The following is a 21,054-nucleotide window of genomic DNA, read 5'->3' as shown; positions in this document are numbered from 1 at the left end:
ATACCAGGTCCGCTCCTTCCTGCTTACCTTTCACAATAAAAGCCCTAGAACAGGGGTCTGCAACCTTTACTATCAAAAGAGCCATTTTGCCTCTTCCAGCAGATAAAATGTGTCTGGAGCCACAAAACATATGTGATGTCACAGCTCATAAAGGTTTATATGTAGTTACTGTTGACATTTTATCGCTATTATTACCCGTCCTAAAATTGTGGTTGTTCGCTAATTCTCACCACATATCAAGCACACAGGTAAGCCGTCATCATGTGAAAGCAAGTCCACGAAACACTATTTTCCTCACTCATTTTTAGGGGGATTAATCCAGCATCAGTGCGGGTCACTAACTCAAGATTAGCCTCCCGCGGTGAAAGGCGCTGGGCCGTACAACGAGGATGTGATGCATAATATCACGTAATATTTGTTCAATATCACCTTGAACTCCAAGATAAAATGTTTTCCCTTGTCCACTGTGCAAAAAAACACGTTATTTACACATTGTTTATATCATTTTTTGGCAAAGCTACAGGAAGCCACTGAAAAGGGGCTGAAGTACCGCGTGCAGCCCAAGAGCGGCCAGTTGCAGACCCCTGACGTAGACTGTGTACCTGTTGAGCTGATATGTAATGAAGCCACACTTTGGATTACTTCTTCCCCTCCACCATGACTCCATGAGTTTGTCATTGTTTTGCACAATTGTCTGAAAAACACGCCGGCATAGATGCAAAGATACCGATAACTCCCGACAACTCAACTGGAACATGTTCCTGACTCCCTTCCCCGAGCACATGTGTTTTAAAACTGGTGAAATATTCAAATGTTTTGTTTAATCGGGACACTGTTTACTAAATATGACATCTGGGTTTTCCTGTTAAGCTTTTGACTCAAACCTCTCAAGCAGTTGGAGATAGTACCAACATCAGAGCATGACAAGAAGTACAACCAATCAACCAATCACTGCCCAGCTATTGGTGTGTGTGTGTGTCCGGTCAGGTGTGAGACGTGTCCGTCACTTATTGTACCAGTGTTTTCTGTTTGTACGAGTCTAAAAGAAACACATCTGGATGGTTTGTTGCATGTCATCATCATCTATTTGTGGGAACCAGAAGAATACAGTGTGTATCGAACACACACACACACATACACACACACACACACACACGCACACGCACACACACACAGCAGTCCTGTTTGCACTCGTGAGTGTGACTGAGAGTTGGATTGAGTGCCAGGTACAGCGGATTAACTCCAGCTGCTGGACTTTTATCAGCCATGTGAAGAAATAAGATGGAGAGCTGAGCTGAGGATACAAACACACAGAGCCTGGTTATCCTCACTGGTGTGTGTGCATGTGTGTGTGTGTGTGAGTGTGTGCATGTGTGTGTGTGTGAGTGTGTGTGTGTGTGTGTGTGTGTGTGTGTGTGTGTGTGTGTGTGTGTGTGTGTGTGTGTGTGTGTGTGTGTGTGTGTGTGTGTGTGTGTGTGTGTGTGTGTGTGTGTGTGTGTGTGGCCTGTGGTGAATGGGAATGGACGATGGCTGTCGGAGCAGGCCAATGACGAGGGCTAATGTGATCGCACATAATAGATGACCTCTGAGAACGTCCCACTTTTCTTTCCTTACAGCTCTCTCTCTCTCTCTCTCTCTCTCTCTCTCTCTCTCTCTCTCTCTCTCTCTCTGTCTCTCTCTCTCTCTCCCTCTCTCTCTCTCTCTCTCCCTCTCTCTCTCTCTCTCTCTCTCTCCTCTCTCTCGCTCTCTCTCTCTCTCTGTCTCTCTCTGTCTCTCTCTCTCTCTCGCTCTCTCTCTCTGTCTCTCTCTCTCTCTCTCTCTCTCTGTCTCTCTCTCTCTCTCTCTCTCTCTCTGTCTCTCTCTCTCTCTCTCTCTCTCTCTCTCTGTCTCTCTCTCTCTCTCTCTCTCTCTGTCTCTCTCTCTCTCCCTCTCTCTCTCTCTCTCCCTCTCTCTCTCTCTCTCTCTCTCTCTCTCTCTCTCTCTCTCTCTCTCGCTCTCTCTCTCTCTCTCTGTCTCTCCCTCTCTCTCTCTCTCTCTCCCTCTCTCTCTCTCTCTCTCTCTCTCTCTCTCTCTCTCTCTGTCTCTGTCTCTCTCTCTCTCTCTCTCTCTCTCCCTCTGTCTCTCTTTCTCTCTGTCTCTCTCTCTCTCTCTCTCTCCCTCCGTCTGTTAACAGGTGGTGATTTAGTGGACTATAGGTCACCACACTGCTTAACACTGCGGTCACTACATTTGAGGAATCGAGCGAATGGAAGACATTTCCTGGGCGTATACATTTTCTTTCTACTTCGACACTTTAAGTAAAACCTTGAGCCACGTCTGTCTCTATCTTCAAATCAATGATTCACATTTAAATAAATCCACCATGATTGCTGTGCGTGTACAATCTAACGCCCCATTCTCATGCATCTAAATGACCATGTGTACATCAGAGGAGTCATTGGTCACTGTAGGGATTCATTCCCTGTCCATGTGGCATGTGTTGCTTTGGGAAACAGCTGGAATAAACCCTCAAAGCAATTTCAGTCAAAAACAACTGGACTGGTTGTTTGTCTAGGAAGACGTTTCACCTCTCATCCAAGAGGCTTCATCAGTTCATGTACGCATCTGACCAGGACCAGGACCAGGACCAGGCTGGGACTGGTCCAACTAACTGGTGTGGAGATCCAGGTATTTAACCTCTCACAAGGCCGATGATGTCACTGACACCCTTTGTGCTCCAAGTGCCCACGCCCGTCGTTAGAGTGACAGTCGTTGGTGAAAGTTGGTTTCAACTTCGTTAGTGCTCTATTGAGTCTGAACGACAGTCGCTGGAGTCACAGGAGGCCATGTGTGAACAGTTGTCCCTTGAGGTTAGATTGTTGAATCTCCTGGGAAGGGATGAAAGGGCGGCATTGTAAATTGGAGATAAGTGGTGTCTCCAATTTACAATGCCGCCCTTCACAAGCTGGAAATAAAGTAAAGAAGCAGGTCTCTGGACTATAGACACACCCATATATGGATGTCACCATGTAAGATATGGATATCATGATTAATGTGAGAGAAAATATCACGACAAGAAAATCAAACTGGTTCTGTTGGAGAGCATCATTTGGATCTTTTTGGACATTAATTATTTAAAAGACATGTTCTGATGCTGAGTGTAGCTCATTGTGTGAAACGCTGATTTAACCTGAGTTTGCACTGTGGCTCTGATTATTGCTTGTATAATTGTGATCCTGCTTTTAACACTGATTAATTTCTACATGTGGGGGGTGACCTTTAATACGAACCCGACCGTTAAAGTGTCTGATTAACCACCGACTGGTACGCTAACAAAAGAGCATTCAGGCAACAACGCTGCAGTCTACGGTACACATAAAAACCATGATTCCTCTCTTTTTTTTGTTGTCTTTGTGGATTGTCACCCCCCGACCTCACCCCCCACCCCACATACACACACACACACACACACACACACACACACACACACACACACATCCCCAACGCTGTAAACCTGGGGAAACACTGGAACAGATTCCTAGTGTTGGAGCCTTTCACTCACTTTTAGACGCCACGCTTTCAGAACTGGAGATCCATCTTCTCCAACACCTCCATGCTCATATGGACACACACTAAATGCTCCACGCTGATGATTTAAGGAGCTTTTTTTGGTGAATATATAAGGTTGAATGTCAGTTTTCTCAGATTTTCTTCAGCTGAGAGATACGACGACACACGAAACACGTAAACTGGTGCAAACTTGTTATGTGACATGCAAGATTTTCATTTTCAGAGCAAAAAAGCAGAAGTTAGGACACTAGAGAGATCGTAACTTCCACATTTCTTACAGTTATGAAACCGTGACGTAACGTGACTGTCCAGGGAAAAGAGCCATATTGTTGAAATTTCTAAAATTGGAGTTTTTTGGGGGTTGTTTGGCTTTTTGAAAGACTTGGCAAACATGATCATATGAAAGCTTTATGAACATCATGGAGACAGACTCCACACATTAAATAAAGGCATAAATCCAGAAGGAAAAAGGAAAATGAATAAATAAATAAGAATAAAACTGTAGATTTATCATTTTCCAATGTTATGATTCTGCTATTAAAGTCTATTTTCTGCCGCAGTGGAACGAGAGCCGTCCGCCTCATGTTGAGAATCAGTTTTGCAAACACTCAGGCTTTCCCACTCTACATGTGTTAGCACCTCACAGTTTTGTTTCTCCCAAACCCGAATGATTTGGCCCATTTTTGTTCCATTTGATGTGGAATATTTCTGTCCCCGTGTTGTCTTTTCTCTCGCCGGCCCAAAGTGTTTGCAGTAATTGCCAGGCAGTTAGCTGTGAATGGGAATTATTGGTCATAATACAAGAGTGTGTCTGCCTTGTTCACAGTAACAGCTACAAGCCACACGATCTATAAGCCTTTTCTGTCTCTCGTTGTCTCTCCGGCCCTCTCTAATTAGCTCTCCAAATCAATAGGGATTTATTCTAACACCATGTCAGGATGTGTCCAAGATGTTCTGCTGTGATCACTCAGCTCGCTCCAGCTGTAGTTGTTACATCCAGGCTTCATCTGCTTATAGAGATGCTTTTCAGACCAGACTGAAGCGTGGCATTTTCATTGTCTGTGTGTCTTTTCTAACCTACATGAATGCCTCCCTTCAGTCTAACGTTGATAATCCAACTCTGCACCACTTATCGGTTTTTGTGAGGACCTTGAAGGTCCAGTTCTGCAAGTTTAGCCCAGTTAGCCCCCTAGTTTCCTAAAAAACACACATACTTCACCTCAGCTGACTGTTTCTGTCTGAGTGTCTACTAATACCTTATTTCTCGGACTATAAGTCACACTTTTGTTCATGGTTTGGCTGGTCCTGCGACTTATACTCAGGTGCAACTTATATAATTAATTCGTCTTCAACTGCTTGTCCCTGTCGGGGTCGTGGGGGGCTGACATCGGGCGTGAGGCGGGGTCCACCCTGGACAGGACGCCAGTCTATCACAGGGCACATAGAGACGAACAGAGACAGACAACCATTCACACCTACGGGTGATTTAGAGTCATCAATGAACCGAACACCTGCACGTCTTTGGACTGTGGGAGGAAACCGGAGAACCCGGAGAAAACCCACGCAGACACGGGGACAACATGCAAACTCCACACAGAAGGGCCCGGAAAACGGTAATGGAGCTGTAGAAAGAAAGTTTGGAGTGAGCGAGACACTTGTGAGGGAATGGTGAGAAGCGGAAGAGTTAGGCGGCGTGCTGCCAGGAGAGAGTCAATGGTGCAGTTACGTCTCCACGGCCAGGTCGTTGCCAAGGCGATGCATATAAAGGACTTTGCGGGAGGACCTTCTTGGTGTTACCACTTCATGGAACGCAACCGCCTCTCTATCAGTGAACATGGACCCAAAAAATGCGACCTATAGTCCAGTGCGACTTGTTTTCTTCTTCTTTATTATGCATTTTTAAGCTGGTGTGACTTGTAGTCTGGAAAATATGGTAATGCTGTGGATGTTTCTCTCCTACAGACATGAACACAAACAGATTTGTGGTGGAATTTGTTTGTATCAGAAAAACACTCCATTGGCTTTGTCTTGCAACCACCAATGAACAAGATCCTCGAGTGTTTTGTCCACTGTTGGCCGGTGTGTTGGAAGCTAGTGGTGGTGTATTATATCAGACGTGGGTATCTGTGCCCTTGTTTACTCTGCCCAGATCCCACTCACCACATTCAGCCAGGAGACAAATGTTGCCGGAGACTTGGCAAACACGCAGGAAATGAGATTTGTTATCGCCTCTCGATTGTGGCCTCGCTGGCATACGAATTCACGAGTCGGAGGAGTGTGTGTTTCATGTGTGATTCTCACTCCGTCTTTTATCTGCTCACACCTGTTTGCGCGCACACATCTGGCATTTTTCCAAGTGTTGTTTTATAATGTAAATCCACGAGTGCACCCGTGTGTGTCCTTTGTAAAGCAGCTGCATTGTATCAAACCAGTGGTGCTTCTGCGGACACTGCGCCTGACTTGATTTATTCTTTCTTCAAAAGCTAAAAATCACATTTTATGCTGAGAGGCAAAGCTGCAAATCAGTTTCCAGTCACAGCACTGAGCTTTAAAAGTGACATAATTAAGGAATAATTGAATGCTTATCAGTAATAATCAGGATTGTGTGAATGCATGTGTGTGACATTTGTATAGACGCCTGTCCTGGTGTTAAGAGTATGATACTGTGCGTATCTCTTTGTAATGCTTTCTTAAAAGAGTGTGACTTGGCATGTTTTGGGTTTTTTGGCAAGTTGAAGCGAAGGACTTGATGCATCTATGGGTTGTGTTCATTTAAGTACACCTTCTTAACACCAACCATGTATGTTATCGCTTCATTGGACGGGTGTCATCAGTGGTTATCAGCCTCATGGCTATGGGTTAGAAGGACCCTGCTGCACCTACTAGTAGCTTCAGAAGGCAGTTACCATCCAATCACACGGTAACAGGCGCTGTTAACCTCCTCGGTGTCATTTAGTTCGGTTGAGGCAATAAAACTACATGGTTAGGATAGGTGAAGTTCATGGTTTGGGTTAAAATACTTTGGGTTTGTGGCGTAAGTTAAAGGAGAATTTCTGCATTTTTCAACCTGGACCTTAATTCTCCATGTATTTGTGACAACACATTTTTAAAATTGGTTCGGTATGAAGGACAAAATACAGTTAGACACTTATAAAAACAATCGCAGTCTGTCTGTGCTACGTGGTCTCATTGGAGGGCGTATAAATAGCACGCCACTTTTCATGACTTTCATGATTTTTGGCGTGCATGTCTACGCATATTAAGCTTTTCGCGTGTCATTAAAGCCCGTAGTTCCCCAGGGTTAGGGTTAAGGTTAGGGTTAGGGGTCAGGGTCAGGGTCAGGGTCAGGGTCTGGGTTAGGGTTAGGGTAAGGGCTTTTCACGCCCGTTATTTCTGCCATCCTTCACATGAAATATTGATTTAAAAACAACCCTCTGACAGAAAGCTCCACCACTTTGTATTTCTCTGCGCAGTGGCGGAGAAATACGAACACGTGGGTTTTCCCTCAATGACATTTGTGCGTGAAATGACAACGCCATCTCTGCACTATACAAGTCAATTGAGACTACATGGCGTGAAATGACACGCAAAAATCATGAAATGCGTTGTAATTATACGCGAGATGGCTTGAGACAAATAGCGCGTCATTCACACGCCTTTTGGTGAGAGCAGGCTGGTCCGTGGCAAAAAAAGGCACTCCTAAGTAGACGTATCTTGATGGTCATTGGTGCCCCGTTTGAGTACATTGCAGCCCAGTTCACGGCACCAAGGCTCTCACTCATTATGTTGTTCACATTAATCATTTCAATACAAATAACTGGAGAAAGAGGGTCCAGATTGAAAGAAAGTTTGTAGGAGCCAACATATTTAAAAAAAAGAAAAAGAAAAGGTAGAAAGTCTTGTGTTTCGACCCATCCACCGCCCGACCTTCGCCCAAACACGGACTTCCGCGAGTGGTTGGTGTCTCGACTGGGTCTGTTCAGCTACAGAGATACAAGAGCTACATGTAATTTGTTATGTCTAACAGATGTATAGCCCTGGCCGGCTCTTCTGACACTGAAAAGAAGACTCATTTTGCAGAGTCACATAAGGCTTGTCCGGGTTTTTACATTTGCCTTTTACTCTCGGTGCTGAACCGTAAAACGTACTGTCACAGTCTACAGTCTCATCTGCTCCCACTCATATTTGCGTTTACTTCTGTCGTGCCCAGCAGACATCTTTATAAGAGGGGACTATATTGACGTCTTCCTGGGACCCTGGGAGATACAGTTATCCAGTAGCTATCAGTCCAAGCTGTGGTTTTCAACACTCAGCATCATCATGATGATTATTTAACTGAGTTTGATGCTAATCTTTGCACATTGTTGTTATGCATAGAGTGCTACATGGTGAAACCCTGATTCTCTGGGGATTGAAGAACAGCCTGGAAGAGTTATAACCTCTGTCCAGAAATGGTTGTTTCCCTGGTATCTCTGATTAAAACATTAATCAGACCTAAACTTACAGCCTTCTGTGGCATTGATTAAACCATCTAGTTAGGTTACAGATGGACTGCAGGAACATGGGCGCTGATGTTGCATTACATCTACAGGGGAAACAGGGGCAGTAATGCTGGATGAGAAATGTGTGGTTCAGCAGAGTCACATCAGCAAATTCTGTCGTGTTGTGATGCGGGTGATAAAGTCTAGCCTACACTTGGTGCTCCAGATTCCTCTCGAGCTGTTGGGTGGGGTTGAGGCCAGCACTCTGTGCAGGCCAGTCACATGGCTTTGTGCACAAGGCACTGTCATATTGGAACAATAGACTGTATAAAAATGGACGTAGCATACCCGTCAGGGTCCGTTCTCTCAACTTGATCTGTCCTCGCCTACAGAAGTCGCCATCTAGCCGCCTCATTTCCTCTGACCAAAAAAGGGCATGTATGTGACGTTGGGGGGGAGGGGCGTACGTCCATCTGGCTGACGTTTACCTCCGAGGAGAAGTGAGGGCCAGAGGCTAGCTGTCACTCAAGAGGCCACGCCCCTAATTATTCATAAACTTTAACCTCCAATAAAATAAAAACTAGCCCCTCCCCCTCAGTGTTGTCATGGCGATCTGAGCTAAACACACAGACTAGAATGTTCTTTTGTCCTTAAACAGGTTTAATGATGCTGTGTAAACGGCCTGTTTAACATGGGGCTCAATGAGAAACTGCTCTGTTATGAAACCTGCCCCTAGTGGACACTCAGAGAACTGACGCTGACGGAGCTTCCTGATTGGATCAAACAGGAAGTCTCTGTGGTTGGAACAGGAAAAGATCTTCCCCACACAGAATTACCCCTCTATACCAAAGCCTCTCATTTCCTTTTCTTCTATATCATTAATTTCCCTCCGTGTTCTGTTGAATAATGCGTATCTTAGAGCTCTCATGGACAGAATAGATTGGTAGAATCTGGAGTCAACAGGACAAGATTTCCCAGTAGTATTGACCAATCAAGTTTGAGAAGGCTTTGGTTACGTGCAGATAAACGGTCAGTGTGGAGAGCAGCTATCATCTGACGAGTTCACTTTTCATGATCTTTTTGTTATCATTTATCTGCATTCATATACAGATAACTGTTTGTATAGACGCTGTCTCTCAACCGACACCTGAAAACCCCAAATATTAGTCTTTGCCCCCAAAGGCTAAATTGTCAGGTAGCGGATGGGAGATAGTTATCCTCGTATAAATGTGCTTAATAAATAATATTTAGCACATTTATAGCTGTGTTAATTCGTTACCTTTGTTTTAACAAGGCTAAATGTTTACGTCAAGCCTGATGCCGTCACTCACATGGACAGGTTTACGCTTCATTCTTTCATCAGTTGGAGCGATATCAGGTATCGGCCGATACGCTCAGGTATCGGTGTCAGTTTAGATCGGAGAGAAATGGATCGGTGCATCTCTAATACTGTCAAAATGACACATCCATTGTGAGGGTTATTGTGCACATATAAACTGCAATTTCACGCCCAGAATATGGGAAACACGCCGTCTGCCAGTGCCCCATCAAACACTGACATATGTACACAGGCTCGCAGATGTGATGGCACCGTAGTTTCTCCCTCAAAGAGCTGATGTGGTGTTTAATTGCAGCCGTAGTAGCGGTGAGCGACTCGTCCTGTTGTGAAACCCGTCATTTGAACGTGAGTGCGTCCCGAATCAGCAAACAGCGCATTACACAGATATTTCCCATCCGTGTAGCAGGCCTGGCAATTTGAGCCTGCAGGTGTTACTTTGGTTGAGCTGCGTTCTGTGAAGCATAATTCACCATGTGATTGGTTTCATTGTTGTAGCCCTCGTTCTTTTTTTTCCCCTGGCTGTTTATGCATCTGTCCGTCTGTCCGTCCTGCAGAGATGGCGGGCTGGATGGATGGATGCATGAATGGCTGTTTGGATGGTGTGCTTCCCCCATAGGCTCGGTAAACACAGGCACATTCAGTATGAGCGTTAACTTTGTGTCCTCCTGTGATTCACTTTGGAAAATCTTGAAACCTAAATATCATTGCTCTCTCTTTAGACACATACTGTTACGGCCTCCTACAGTATCTGTGTATCTGTGTTGTGCATCTATGCTAAGCAGGATGTGGGATCCCTTGCGGAGGATTGGCTGGCACGAGACCTGCCTACTTCCTGGTTCTGCCTGTGATTCGATTGGTGCGGCATCTGGCGATCTCCTCCAACCACCTACCACCTGCCAGACCGTCCCTCTGCTTCAGTAGTTGCCCTCACTGTGATTTTGGCCCTTTGTCTTTGATCAACTGGCCTGGTGTGTGTGTGTGTGTGTGTGTGTGTGTAGTGTACTTTGAGTTTCTTTATCTATAAAAGTGTGGTAAGGAAATTGGGCAAGGTTTTAGTGGGGTTTACAGATACCAACCTGACACCTGTAGCACTTTGATGTTAGAGACACAGGTTTGAGAGGGTGGGTAAGTTATATTTATTTCTTTGATTGAGCAGCATCCAAAGTGCCCTTTTCCCTGTTCTTTTTTTATTCTGCAAATAAATAAGTTGCTATTTTACCAAAAACATTCTGGTTTATGTTGCTTCCCTTTTCCCCCATGAGCCGGGTCGTAACAGTACACACACGTAGCTCACTCTGCACCATTATAGTTATAGTTATAGTAGCTGATGTCTGATATGCAGCAATATAAAAACCTTTTTTACAGAGATTTAGAAATGTTGTGTTATTTGTTCTTTATTCAAATGGTGAGCAATTGACTGATACCGACATGGTATTAACTTTATTTTTATGCATTTATTCATTTCTAGAGTTTGTTGACTATTGTTGAATATTGTATTTATAATGTTTAATGTTCTTTAATAAGGTTAAATATATCCAGTTGAGGTGGTTCAGGATCATCTGGTAAGGATGAACCCTGGGCGTCTCCCTAGGGAGGTGTTCCAGGCACGTCCAGCTGGGAGGAGGCCTCGGGGAAGACCCAGGACCAGGTGGAGAGATTAGATCTCCACACTGGCCTGGGAACGCCTCAGGATCCCCCAGTTAGAGCTGGTTAATGTGGCCCGGGTAAGGGAAGTTTGGGGTCCCCTGCTGAAGCTGCTGCCCCCGAGACCCGACCCCGGATAAGAGGCTGAAGATGAGAATGAGAGATGAGATAGTTTTAGAAAGCAGCCTTTTGAGCACCTTTGCAGCGTCATATCGGTTCACAGTCCACATGGTAAAGGTCTTATTTTCTGCTATATCAATAATCTGTGAATTCTACCCTTTTTGAATCAGGCTCCGTCTCAAACATCTCACATCAGTCGGGCCCGAAAACTTAAACTTAAACTAGCAGTGAAAGAATAATGGTGTTAGCGATGCAACACAGCGGATGTTGGCTGCTGTTAACCATGTATTTCTGTTTGATGTTGATGCATTCTTTCATATTCTAGTTACTATAAATCACAGATTTCCTCTTAATTCTTCCGTCTATCCATCATCTTCAACCGCTTGTCCCTATCTGGGCCCGGATTCAAACCAGGGACCCTCTTGCTGTGAGGCGACAGTGTTAACCGCCATACCAGCGTGCCGCCCCTCATCATAATACTTGACAAACTCAATAAAAACTCAACTAAAACTGGTCAGAAATGAAGCAAACACTCCTGAAACTCGACTGAAATCAAAACAATGAAATAAAATAAAAACCTAATAAAGAAATTTAAAAGTGTAATAACTCCCGTCTGCGCTCTTCCCCGTCCCTTTGTCATCCGGTTGGTGGTGTCTGCTTGTTTACAGCACAGAGGAGTTAATTAGCCGTTTTATGGCTGATTTACAGCCCGGCAGGCAGACGGGGAAGATGGCCGCTGCCTTGTCCTTGTTACTCACTCAAGGACTTCATCAAAGGGGACGTTAAACATACACAGCATGGGCACACAGGCAAGGAGCGTGTTGGGCCTGAACATGTGCATTTATATGTATGTATGAAAACAAACAGGGGTGAAGAGAAACATTCACACACACACACACACACATACACATACACACACTCTCTCTCTTTCTTGCATATGCACCAGGCTCTGAAACTTAACACAGTGCTGAATATAACTCCCCTTTTTATGTCCCAATATAATTTCCCCTGTCTAGACAGATTCATCAGGTTTCAACGCACACACACACACACACACACACACACACACACACACACACACACACACACACACACAGATGTGACCCAGCTCACCTTGACCGGTTTGTCTAATCTCACTTACACAGGCAAACACAGGCGCTCTAGGGAAGAAAGCGCTGGAGAAAACCTCAGATGACACGAACTCACGCATGGATGCACTCACACAGTTACATGCACAGTCACTGTAGGCACCGCAGATACGTAGTCGACAACAAATGAAGCTTTTCTGTCGTGTATTCAAAACGATGGACTGCAGGCTCATCCAAAACTACTGAAAGGCTTTCTACCCGTAACGTCAAAGCAGTAGCACTGCTAAACTGATGCTAATGCTAATGCTTGAAATCGTACCTTTATGCGTCTTTCTAAAGTGTAAATTAGATATAATACCAATAAGTATGTTTTCTATCATGTAAAATCACCTGTAACTAAAAAATGTGACCTGAATTTGTGACCTTTGAATGAGTTTTGTAGCAGAGAAATTACAAAATGACTGTTTTGTTACTTGAGTCTTGTGGCTCTGACGAGAGCAAAGACAACAGCTTCACCTTCTCTTGAACAGGGTTGGCTGACAGCAGCTAAAGCTACTACACTACTGTGACTATAGTGCTCACTCTCTCATCTTTGGTTTCTTTGGCCGTGATCTTACGTTAACTTTAACTTAACTGAGTAGTTTGATTCTCCAATTTGAACCAAATCTTAAAGATTGAATGTGCATTAAAATGTCTAAAAACAACTAAACGTGTATATTTGGTTGAATTGTGTTTTGACATATTATAGAAATGTGTCATTTGGTCGCCTGTCAGTGGTGTCGGCTCTGTGCATGTGTCAGTGGTGTCGTATCCTCTCTGTGCATGTGTCAGTGGTGTCGTATCCTCTCTGTGCATGTGTCAGTGGTGTCGTATCCTCTCTGTGCATGTGTCAGTGGTGTCGTATCCTCTCTGTGCATGTGTCAGTGGTGTCGTATCCTCTCTGTGCATGTGTCAGTGGTGTCGTATCCTCTCTGTGCATGTGTCAGTGGTGTCGTATCCTCTCTGTGCATGTGTCGGTGGTGTCGTATCCTCTCTGTGCATGTGTCGGTGGTGTCGTATCCTCTCTGTGCATGTGTCAGTGGTGTCGTATCCTGTCTGTGCATGTGTCAGTGGTGTCGTATCCTGTCTGTGCATGTGTCAGTGGTGTCGTATCCTCTCTGTGCATGTGTCGGTGGTGTCGTATCCTCTCTGTGCATGTGTCAGTGGTGTCGTATCCTGTCTGTGCATGTGTCAGTGGTGTCGTATCCTCTCTGTGCATGTGTCAGTGGTGTCGTATCCTCTCTGTGCATGTGTCAGTGGTGTCGTATCCTGTCTGTGCATGTGTCAGTGGTGTCGTATCCTCTCTGTGCATGTGTCGGTGGTGTCGTATCCTCTCTGTGCATGTGTCGGTGGTGTCGTATCCTCTCTGTGCATGTGTCAGTGGTGTCGTATCCTCTCTGTGCATGTGTCGGTGGTGTCGTATCCTCTCTGTGCATGTGTCGGTGGTGTCGTATCCTCTCTGTGCATGTGTCGGTGGTGTCGTATCCTCTCTGTGCATGTGTCAGTGGTGTCGTATCCTCTTTGTGCATGTGTCGGTGTTTTGCTTCTTCATAAATTAGATCTCAGTGGTTTTTAACTGGACGAAGGATTTCAGTGATCGGACGTCTGGGTCTTGAGTTATCAAAGAAACAATCTGAGCAAACCCTCGGCTTTACTCTGTGTCTTTACTGGTTTGAATCAACAGGTGTGTCTGATCGGAGTTGAAGGGCGCACTCACACTGTCCTTCCGCACCGGGCCAAAACAGGTTTTTCAGCTAAAGCCTAGTGCGTTTGAGCAGTGTGAGTGCACCCACTCCGCGCATAACTGCGGACAGCGGGCCGTCCACGCTTGAGAGAGGTGGGCTTTAGCAGAGCCCGTTTTCACATGCACGTGTACGAGCACGAGGCCTATGATGGTTCTGAGGTCATTTCCTGTGCGCCTGTTGGGACATAGAAAAAAGAAGGAGGGACCATGCGCGGACATTTAAAACAATGGCGGTGAAAGGTTCACGTTGGTGTGATGCGGAGGTGGAGTGTTTACTGCGGATTTGGTCGATGAAAAGATTCAAAAACAGTCGACAAGACGCACAAAAACTCAGAGGTCTACGGAAAGATCTGGAAACAAAGCCACGCATCGCCATGACGTCATCAATGCGTGTGATGTGTTACGGCGTGATGACGTATAGGCAGCAAGAAGCATTCTCCGAGGCCCAGGTAGTGTGAGTACAAACGGGCGCGGGGGGAGAGGGAGGGGGGGGCAAGTACCCAAAAGCCCAGGGCGCGGTGCGGAAGGACAGTGTGAGTGTGCCCGAAGAGACCTCTGTGATGAAGAGGTTCACAGTTACTCAGATGATAGCCGACGTTAGCTTCAGGTTCATTTAATAATGAGACTGAAGTTGCTTTATTCAGCCAGTAGGAAAAGAAAGATAACATCAGCACCAATTGACTCTTTCAGTGTACATTTAAACATATAACACATATTTCTAAAGGGCTCTTTAAATGTTTAAAGGGTGTATTCAGTTTATTTCCTCATCTAAAGCTCAGAGTGCACAGACACCCTCCCTCTCTCCCACACCTTTACTCTTACAAATCAAAGCTGACTTCAGCAGGAGGCTAACAGCGATGCTAGCAAGCACAAGCTGTCATGTGAGCAGCGCTAGCACGGTGGTGATAGCTAACAAGAGAAGACATCATGTTAGCCGACAGGTCGGCGTGCCTGCAGACGTAGCGGGCCAGACTGCACTGATGTAGCTACAGGTGTAGTACTCATTCATGTCTAAAGAGTCTGACGCTGGCAAGCCGGCAGCCGGCGGCGCGCTAGCACAACACCTGACAGCTGGTTAACGTCAATGTGCAGCAACAGCAGAGGACACAAAGGAATAGACGTGCTTCAGGTTCGGGGCAGGGAACAGACTTTTAGGAGTCGTTTGCTTCTTTTGAAAGTCTTTCTGCTCCGTTTTCTTCAGTCGTGGCTCTTCTGCAGGCTGTTTCTTTCTTTCCTCCAGTTGAGATTGAACCTTAACGGGTCAATCAATAGCAACAAGAAAACGTACTGTAGTTAATGTGATTATTTATCTTTCAATGGTATCATCCCGTGATGAAATCATATTTTGAGTTATGGGGATCTAAAATTGCCTCCTCTGGGGCGGCAGTAGCTCAGTCCATAGGTGACTTGGCTGGAAACCGGAGGGTCGCTGGTTTGAGTCCCTGTGTGGACCATGAATGGAGCGTGGACTGGTGGCTGGAGAGGTGCCAGTTCATCTCCTGGGCACTGCCGAGGTGCTGTTGAGCAAGGCACCGAACCCCCAACTGCTGCGCCGGTCACTGGCAGCCCCCTCGCTCTGACATCTCTCCATTAATTGCATGTTTATAGGTCCTGTGTGTGTGTGTGTGTGTGTGTGTGTGTGTGTGTGTGTGTGTGTGTGTGTGTGTGTGAAAATTGAATTTCCCCATTGAGGGACAAATAAAGAAATTCTTCTTCTTCTTCTAAACAGATAATAACAAGCACAGACTATCTCAGGTTTCTAAGCATGCAACTCAATCGAGAGTGGACCCTGACAGTTAGGTTAAGGCAACAAAAGATGGCGGGTAAGCATCAAAGAGTTTCTTTAGTACTTCTGGGACACGAACATCGGTCCCCCAGGTGAAAGTCCTGTGTCCTGGGCACCCGTCCACCACCCTGACCCCCCTACCTACGAGGAGTTCAGCGCTCTTAAACTACGTCGCCTGATTTCCTTCTTCGCTCCGGACGTGATTTCTACGATATAAAACGGGCGGATTACGCAGAGTTTCAGTGCTTTACCATTTGTAGGGTTAGGGTTAGCCTGCTCAACAGAATGAGGACAGCCTGCTCTGTGTGCCTGCGTTTACCGTGGCTGGATTTTCCCACACTGACACATAAAAGTTAGTTTCATGCTCCTCCTCTTTGAGAACAATCATCTCAGGTTATAAACAAACAAAAGTTTTACCTCCTGTAAGGGTCACAGTCTGCAGCCCAGATTCTCCCTGGCACCGCTTTCACCAATCAGAGATGTAAGAGTGTGCGTGCGTGTGTGTGTGTGCGAGCGTACGTGTGTGTGTGTGTGTGCTGCACCAGGCTGATATTCTGCCGAAACAACAAGCAACATACTGATGATTAGAGCTCGGCGCATAATCGGCCAAAAGCTGAGTTTGTTTTGCGTGAAACAGGTGGCCACCCCGGAGCTAAATGTAGAAACAAAGCCCATTAACATGTCTGTGTAGTGGAGAGAGCTGGGAACGGGCCTTCTGATGGAGAGAGCAGGGCAGATGAGGGTGCAGTGAGCGTGGTGTTTGATTCATTGTCCTCGCAGCGATTCGGGTAGAGATGCACATGGAGATGTTTTATCTCTGTTGATGCCGCTGTGTTGTCGGTGTGTCGGTGTGTCGGTGTGTCGGTGTGCATGTTCCCAGTATGTCGTTGTGTTTATTTTATGTGCTGAATATCTGTTTTTGTTTTCACTCAGTCGTGTTTTTTTTTTTTGGACCTCATGCTGATAAAGGCCTCGCCATCTGCCTTTGTTCATCTGACATTTCCTCATTAATGAAGTTTGCCCGCCCCCCTCCTCCGCACACACACACACACACTTTCTCTCTCTCACACACACACACACACACACACACACACACACACACACACCACCACCTGCCATTACCCACCTCGTAGACTTCCTCCTGTGTGTCTATAAACCATTCTGCTTTGATCTGCTCCCCCTCCTCCTCCTCCTTCATCCTTTCCTTTTTTCCTCTACTGTCTCTTTCTACTTCTTCCTCCGTCTCCTACCTTCCCCGCTATCTTCCTTTTCCCTACGTGTCTCCATCACTCTTCAGCTCTTTCTCCTCCCGACATCCTTTTAACCTTCCTTTCCTCTTTAATCAGACGCCGTTATCCTTTAGAAAAGCAGACGTGTACCATTTGGTTGCTGTGTGAAATCTGCAGTTCAGTCGGGTGTAAGGTAGAAAAAGAGCAACTCTCTCTTCTTCTTCTTCTTCTTCTCTCATTCTATGACTACCATTTAAACCACGCATCCAGTCTAACAAGATTTTACCTCTAGTTCAACATATTCTCTCCACGGTGACCAGTACGGCACGGTGACCAGTACGGCACGGTGACCAGTACCGCACGGTGACCAGTACGGCACCGTGACGGTTTAACTTTAGGAATTTTAGGCCCCCAAAGTTGACAGCTGAGTTTAGACACAGATCATAAAAAGGTGGTGGTTTGTCTCAGTTCATTCAGGACATGAGCGCCTCCAGGTCCTCCAGGGGAAAGTCCGGTCCTGTTTTGGGACCCAACCGGTCCAGACGAATGCCCGTTTTCCATAGAACTCAGTCTGTTTGATGTCCCTGCCTGTTGACGGGAAGGTTTTCATCGCAACTCTGTGCACAAGATTGCTGGACTAATACTGGGTTTAATAATAATTATTATTATTTTTCACTCATTCATCTTCATCCTCTTGTCCCTGTTGGGGTCGCGGGGGGTGGGGGGGTGGAGCCGATCCCAGCTGACATTGGGCGTGAGGCGGGGTCCACCCTGGACAGGACGCCAGTCTATCACAGGACACATAGAGACGAACAGAGACAGACAACCATTCACACCTACGGGTGATTTAGAGTCATCAATGAACCGAACACCTGCACGTCTTTGGACTGTGGGAGGAAACCGGAGAACCCGGAGAAAACCCACGCAGACACGGGGACAACATGCAAACTCCAATAATATTATTATTATTATTATTATTAAAGATAGTGCATTTTGTTGCTGCTCATGGGGGAATTGTTGGGTCTCATGCATAAGTCAAGTGTGGTCTTGACCTGCTCTATAGTGAAGTGTCCTGAGGTAACTTTTGTTATGATTAAGCGCTGTAAATAAAATGGAATTTAATTGAATTCACCATCCCGACTCTCCTCCCTACGTAGATTTTAGCGCTCTTATGCTGCGTCACCTGATTTTCTTTTGTTTCAGGCGTCATGTTTACAGTAATAAATAAAGTGCACTACTTTTCGTCTTCATGAGCGAACAGTGAATGAGGACGGGCGGTCCAGTTGGTCCCAGTAGAGCTGCTCAGTGACCGACTGTCCATGACTGTTTCTGAGTTTTATCAGGATGCACCGTCGAATGTTCTCCTCAGAAGACCATGTTGAACAAAAACCCTTTCTTTCTCTCTGTCTCACTCTGCAGCAGCTGATGAGGGAGCGACAGCAGATGGCCAGTCGTCCCTTCGCTTCGGTTGCTGTAGCGCTGGAGGTGGGCGGCGACCAGGAGGAGCTGCTACAGGTCGGCAAAAAGACACAAACACGGGCGCACACAGAAATACACACCACCAAAGAAGACACACAAACACACACAAGGGAGATAACGGAGTGTGTTCATTTGCAAATCCACGATGCTAACGCTGCTTTGGCCCTCCGACCCCTCTGGCATCACGGTTGCCGAGGCTCTGCTGCGGGTGTGTGGGAGTGTGTGCGGATACACAACAGGATGCAGATACTGTAAACAAACTGGGAGAAAAGTTGCATTTATGTTGTCCTGCCTTAGAGAGTTAGAGAGGGAAATCAAAGATGACTTTATAATCGGGCAAAGGTGTGTAGGTCGACCATGGACGGGAATTGTCCTTTTAGCTCGCCGCACGTTTTCAGGAGATCCAAAAGGACCCGGGGAAAGACAGAAAACAGACATAATCCTGTCTAATTGCACTGAAAACCAACGCAAAGTCGTCCGTTAAGGCTGGGTAACGTTTGTTTTTTAACTATGAGCTAAAATGCTCTTTGTGCTGCAGCTCCTTCCACAATGATGCTCTCGTTTAACTCTTTACTGCGGTTTCAGTTCACCCGTTTACGGACTGGAATATATTGAATATAGTTAATAAACAAAAAATGTCGAATATATATGAATAAATGAATCTTTATTGCCATCATAGCAATGCATGATGACATTTCAGCTGGCCTTTCACATCTTTAGCAAAGTCTTTAGCTTTAGTCCATAAGCACTACAACATGTGATCCATTCTTTTCATTTCTATTATTTTATTTTTTTATATTTATTTAAACGGATCTATATTTCATTTAGACTTCCATCACCTCTTCATCCGCTTATCCGGGGTCGGGTCTCAGGGGCAGCAGCTTTAGCAGGGGACCCCAAACTTCCCTTTCCCGGGCCACATTAACCAGCTCTAACTGGGGGATCCTGAGGCGTTCCCAGGCCAGTGTGGAGATCTAATCTCTCCACCTGGTCCTGGGTCTTCCCCGAGGCCTCCTCCCAGCTGGACGTGCCTGGAACACCTCCCTAGGGAGGCGCCCAGGGTTCATCCTTACCAGATGATCCTGAACCACCTCAACTGGCTCCTTTCAACACAAAGGAGCAGCGGCTCTACTCCGAGTTCCTCACGGATGCTGAACTTCTCCCCCTCTCTCTAAGGGAGACTCCAGCCCCCCTCCTGAGGAAACACATTTCGGCCAGAAGAAGTCTAATATTTAGTCTTCTTCATATTTATATATATTTTAATGTGTTTTTCAGCTAAATTATATTTAAATCTGAAGAAAATCCATTGTCAGAAATACTTATTTTCCAGTGAGTGCACGATCTTCCCAGAGTCGGAGTGTCATGTTTTATAATCATGATCTTAATATCGCCCCAAATAACCGTGCAGCCCTACATGGAGGTGCACGGAGTTATGATCCATCCTAATAACAGACGTTCATACAGACACTTGCTCCTCATCTGGTTGTGCTTGTAATACAGAGTCTCCCTCAGTGCGGTGCACGGCCAAGTCAGCATGGACTTGTCGATTCAGAAAGACTAGCAGCGGCTCTACCATTGTTTCCTGATTAGACACAAACACACCCAGCGGGGCTGCAGCGGACACAGAGCAGCCACTACAGCCGAGTGTTGTGGAGCAGCAGTGTTTAGCACATGCACCGACAAACACAGACTCCTGGAGCTGGAGTCATTATGCAGTGGAGTCCCTCCGTGGTCAGCTCAGCCACACACAGTGAAGCAGCAGTCACTGTGCTGCAGACGTGCAAACTGAGATTTTAAACTCATTTTCAGCTCTTATAAGCTTTGGCACAGTTATGAAAATGTTATAATTACGTTATCTTCTCCAGCTCCCATCACTGCTCACAGACTTTCACATCTTATATCAACATGTAGCTGATTCCTGAGTCTATTATGTAGAAGACAACACATTACAAATATCTCTATCTAACACAATTTCGAGTCCCTGCGTGGACCATGAATAGAGCGTGCACTGGTGGCTGGAGAGGTGCCAGTTCATTTCCTGGGCACTGCTGAGGTGCTGTTGATCAAGGCACTGAACCCCCAGCTGCTCGGGGCGCTGAGCCATTGGCAGCCCCCTCGCTCTGACATCTCTCCATTAATTGCATGTTTATAGGTCCTGTGTGTGCATGTGTGTGTATTTCGGGCCTGCATGTGTGTGTGTCTGTGTATTTCGGGCCTGTGTGTGTGTGTGTGTGTGTGTGTGTGTGTGTGTGTGTGTGTGTGTGTGTGTGTGTGTGTGTGTGTGTGTAACCTGTATAATAACAGAGTGAAAAAATTGAATTTCCCCTTGCTGGATTAATAAAGTAATAATTCTTATTAATACATTTAGTCCAAAGACATATTTCTTTACTTTTGATGCTATAAAACTGAAATGTTCCCCTCACCAGAAACAGAAAAGTCAGTGAGCTGCAAAAGTCGATGAGTTCATGTGAAGAAACATAACGTAACATTTTTGTTCCTGTTACCTTGAAAGGACCAACCAACCCCGCTCTCCCCTACTCTAAATGTGACACAGAA

At 45.8% G+C, this 21,054-nt stretch overlaps 1 protein-coding gene across 1 annotated transcript in view; it reads left to right on the top strand.

Moving 5' to 3' along the window:
• LOC310953914 (attractin-like protein 1) overlaps positions 1-21,054 on the top strand; it is a gene marked incomplete at its 5' end in the record, with an annotated part of 258,550 nt that overhangs the window by 180,204 nt on the left and 57,292 nt on the right. The window contains one exon of the mRNA XM_083923179.1: positions 18,439-18,534. Coding sequence (XP_083779305.1) covers positions 18,439-18,534 — 96 coding nt within the window. The remainder of the gene's footprint in view (positions 1-18,438; positions 18,535-21,054) is intronic.

This window comes from Echiichthys vipera, assembly GCF_963691815.1.
Source record: "Echiichthys vipera genome assembly, chromosome: 11".
Classification (NCBI taxonomy): Eukaryota; Metazoa; Chordata; class Actinopteri; order Perciformes; family Trachinidae; genus Echiichthys; species Echiichthys vipera.
Note: the sequence above shows the minus strand (reverse complement) of the source record. Positions and strands in the feature narration are given on the sequence as shown.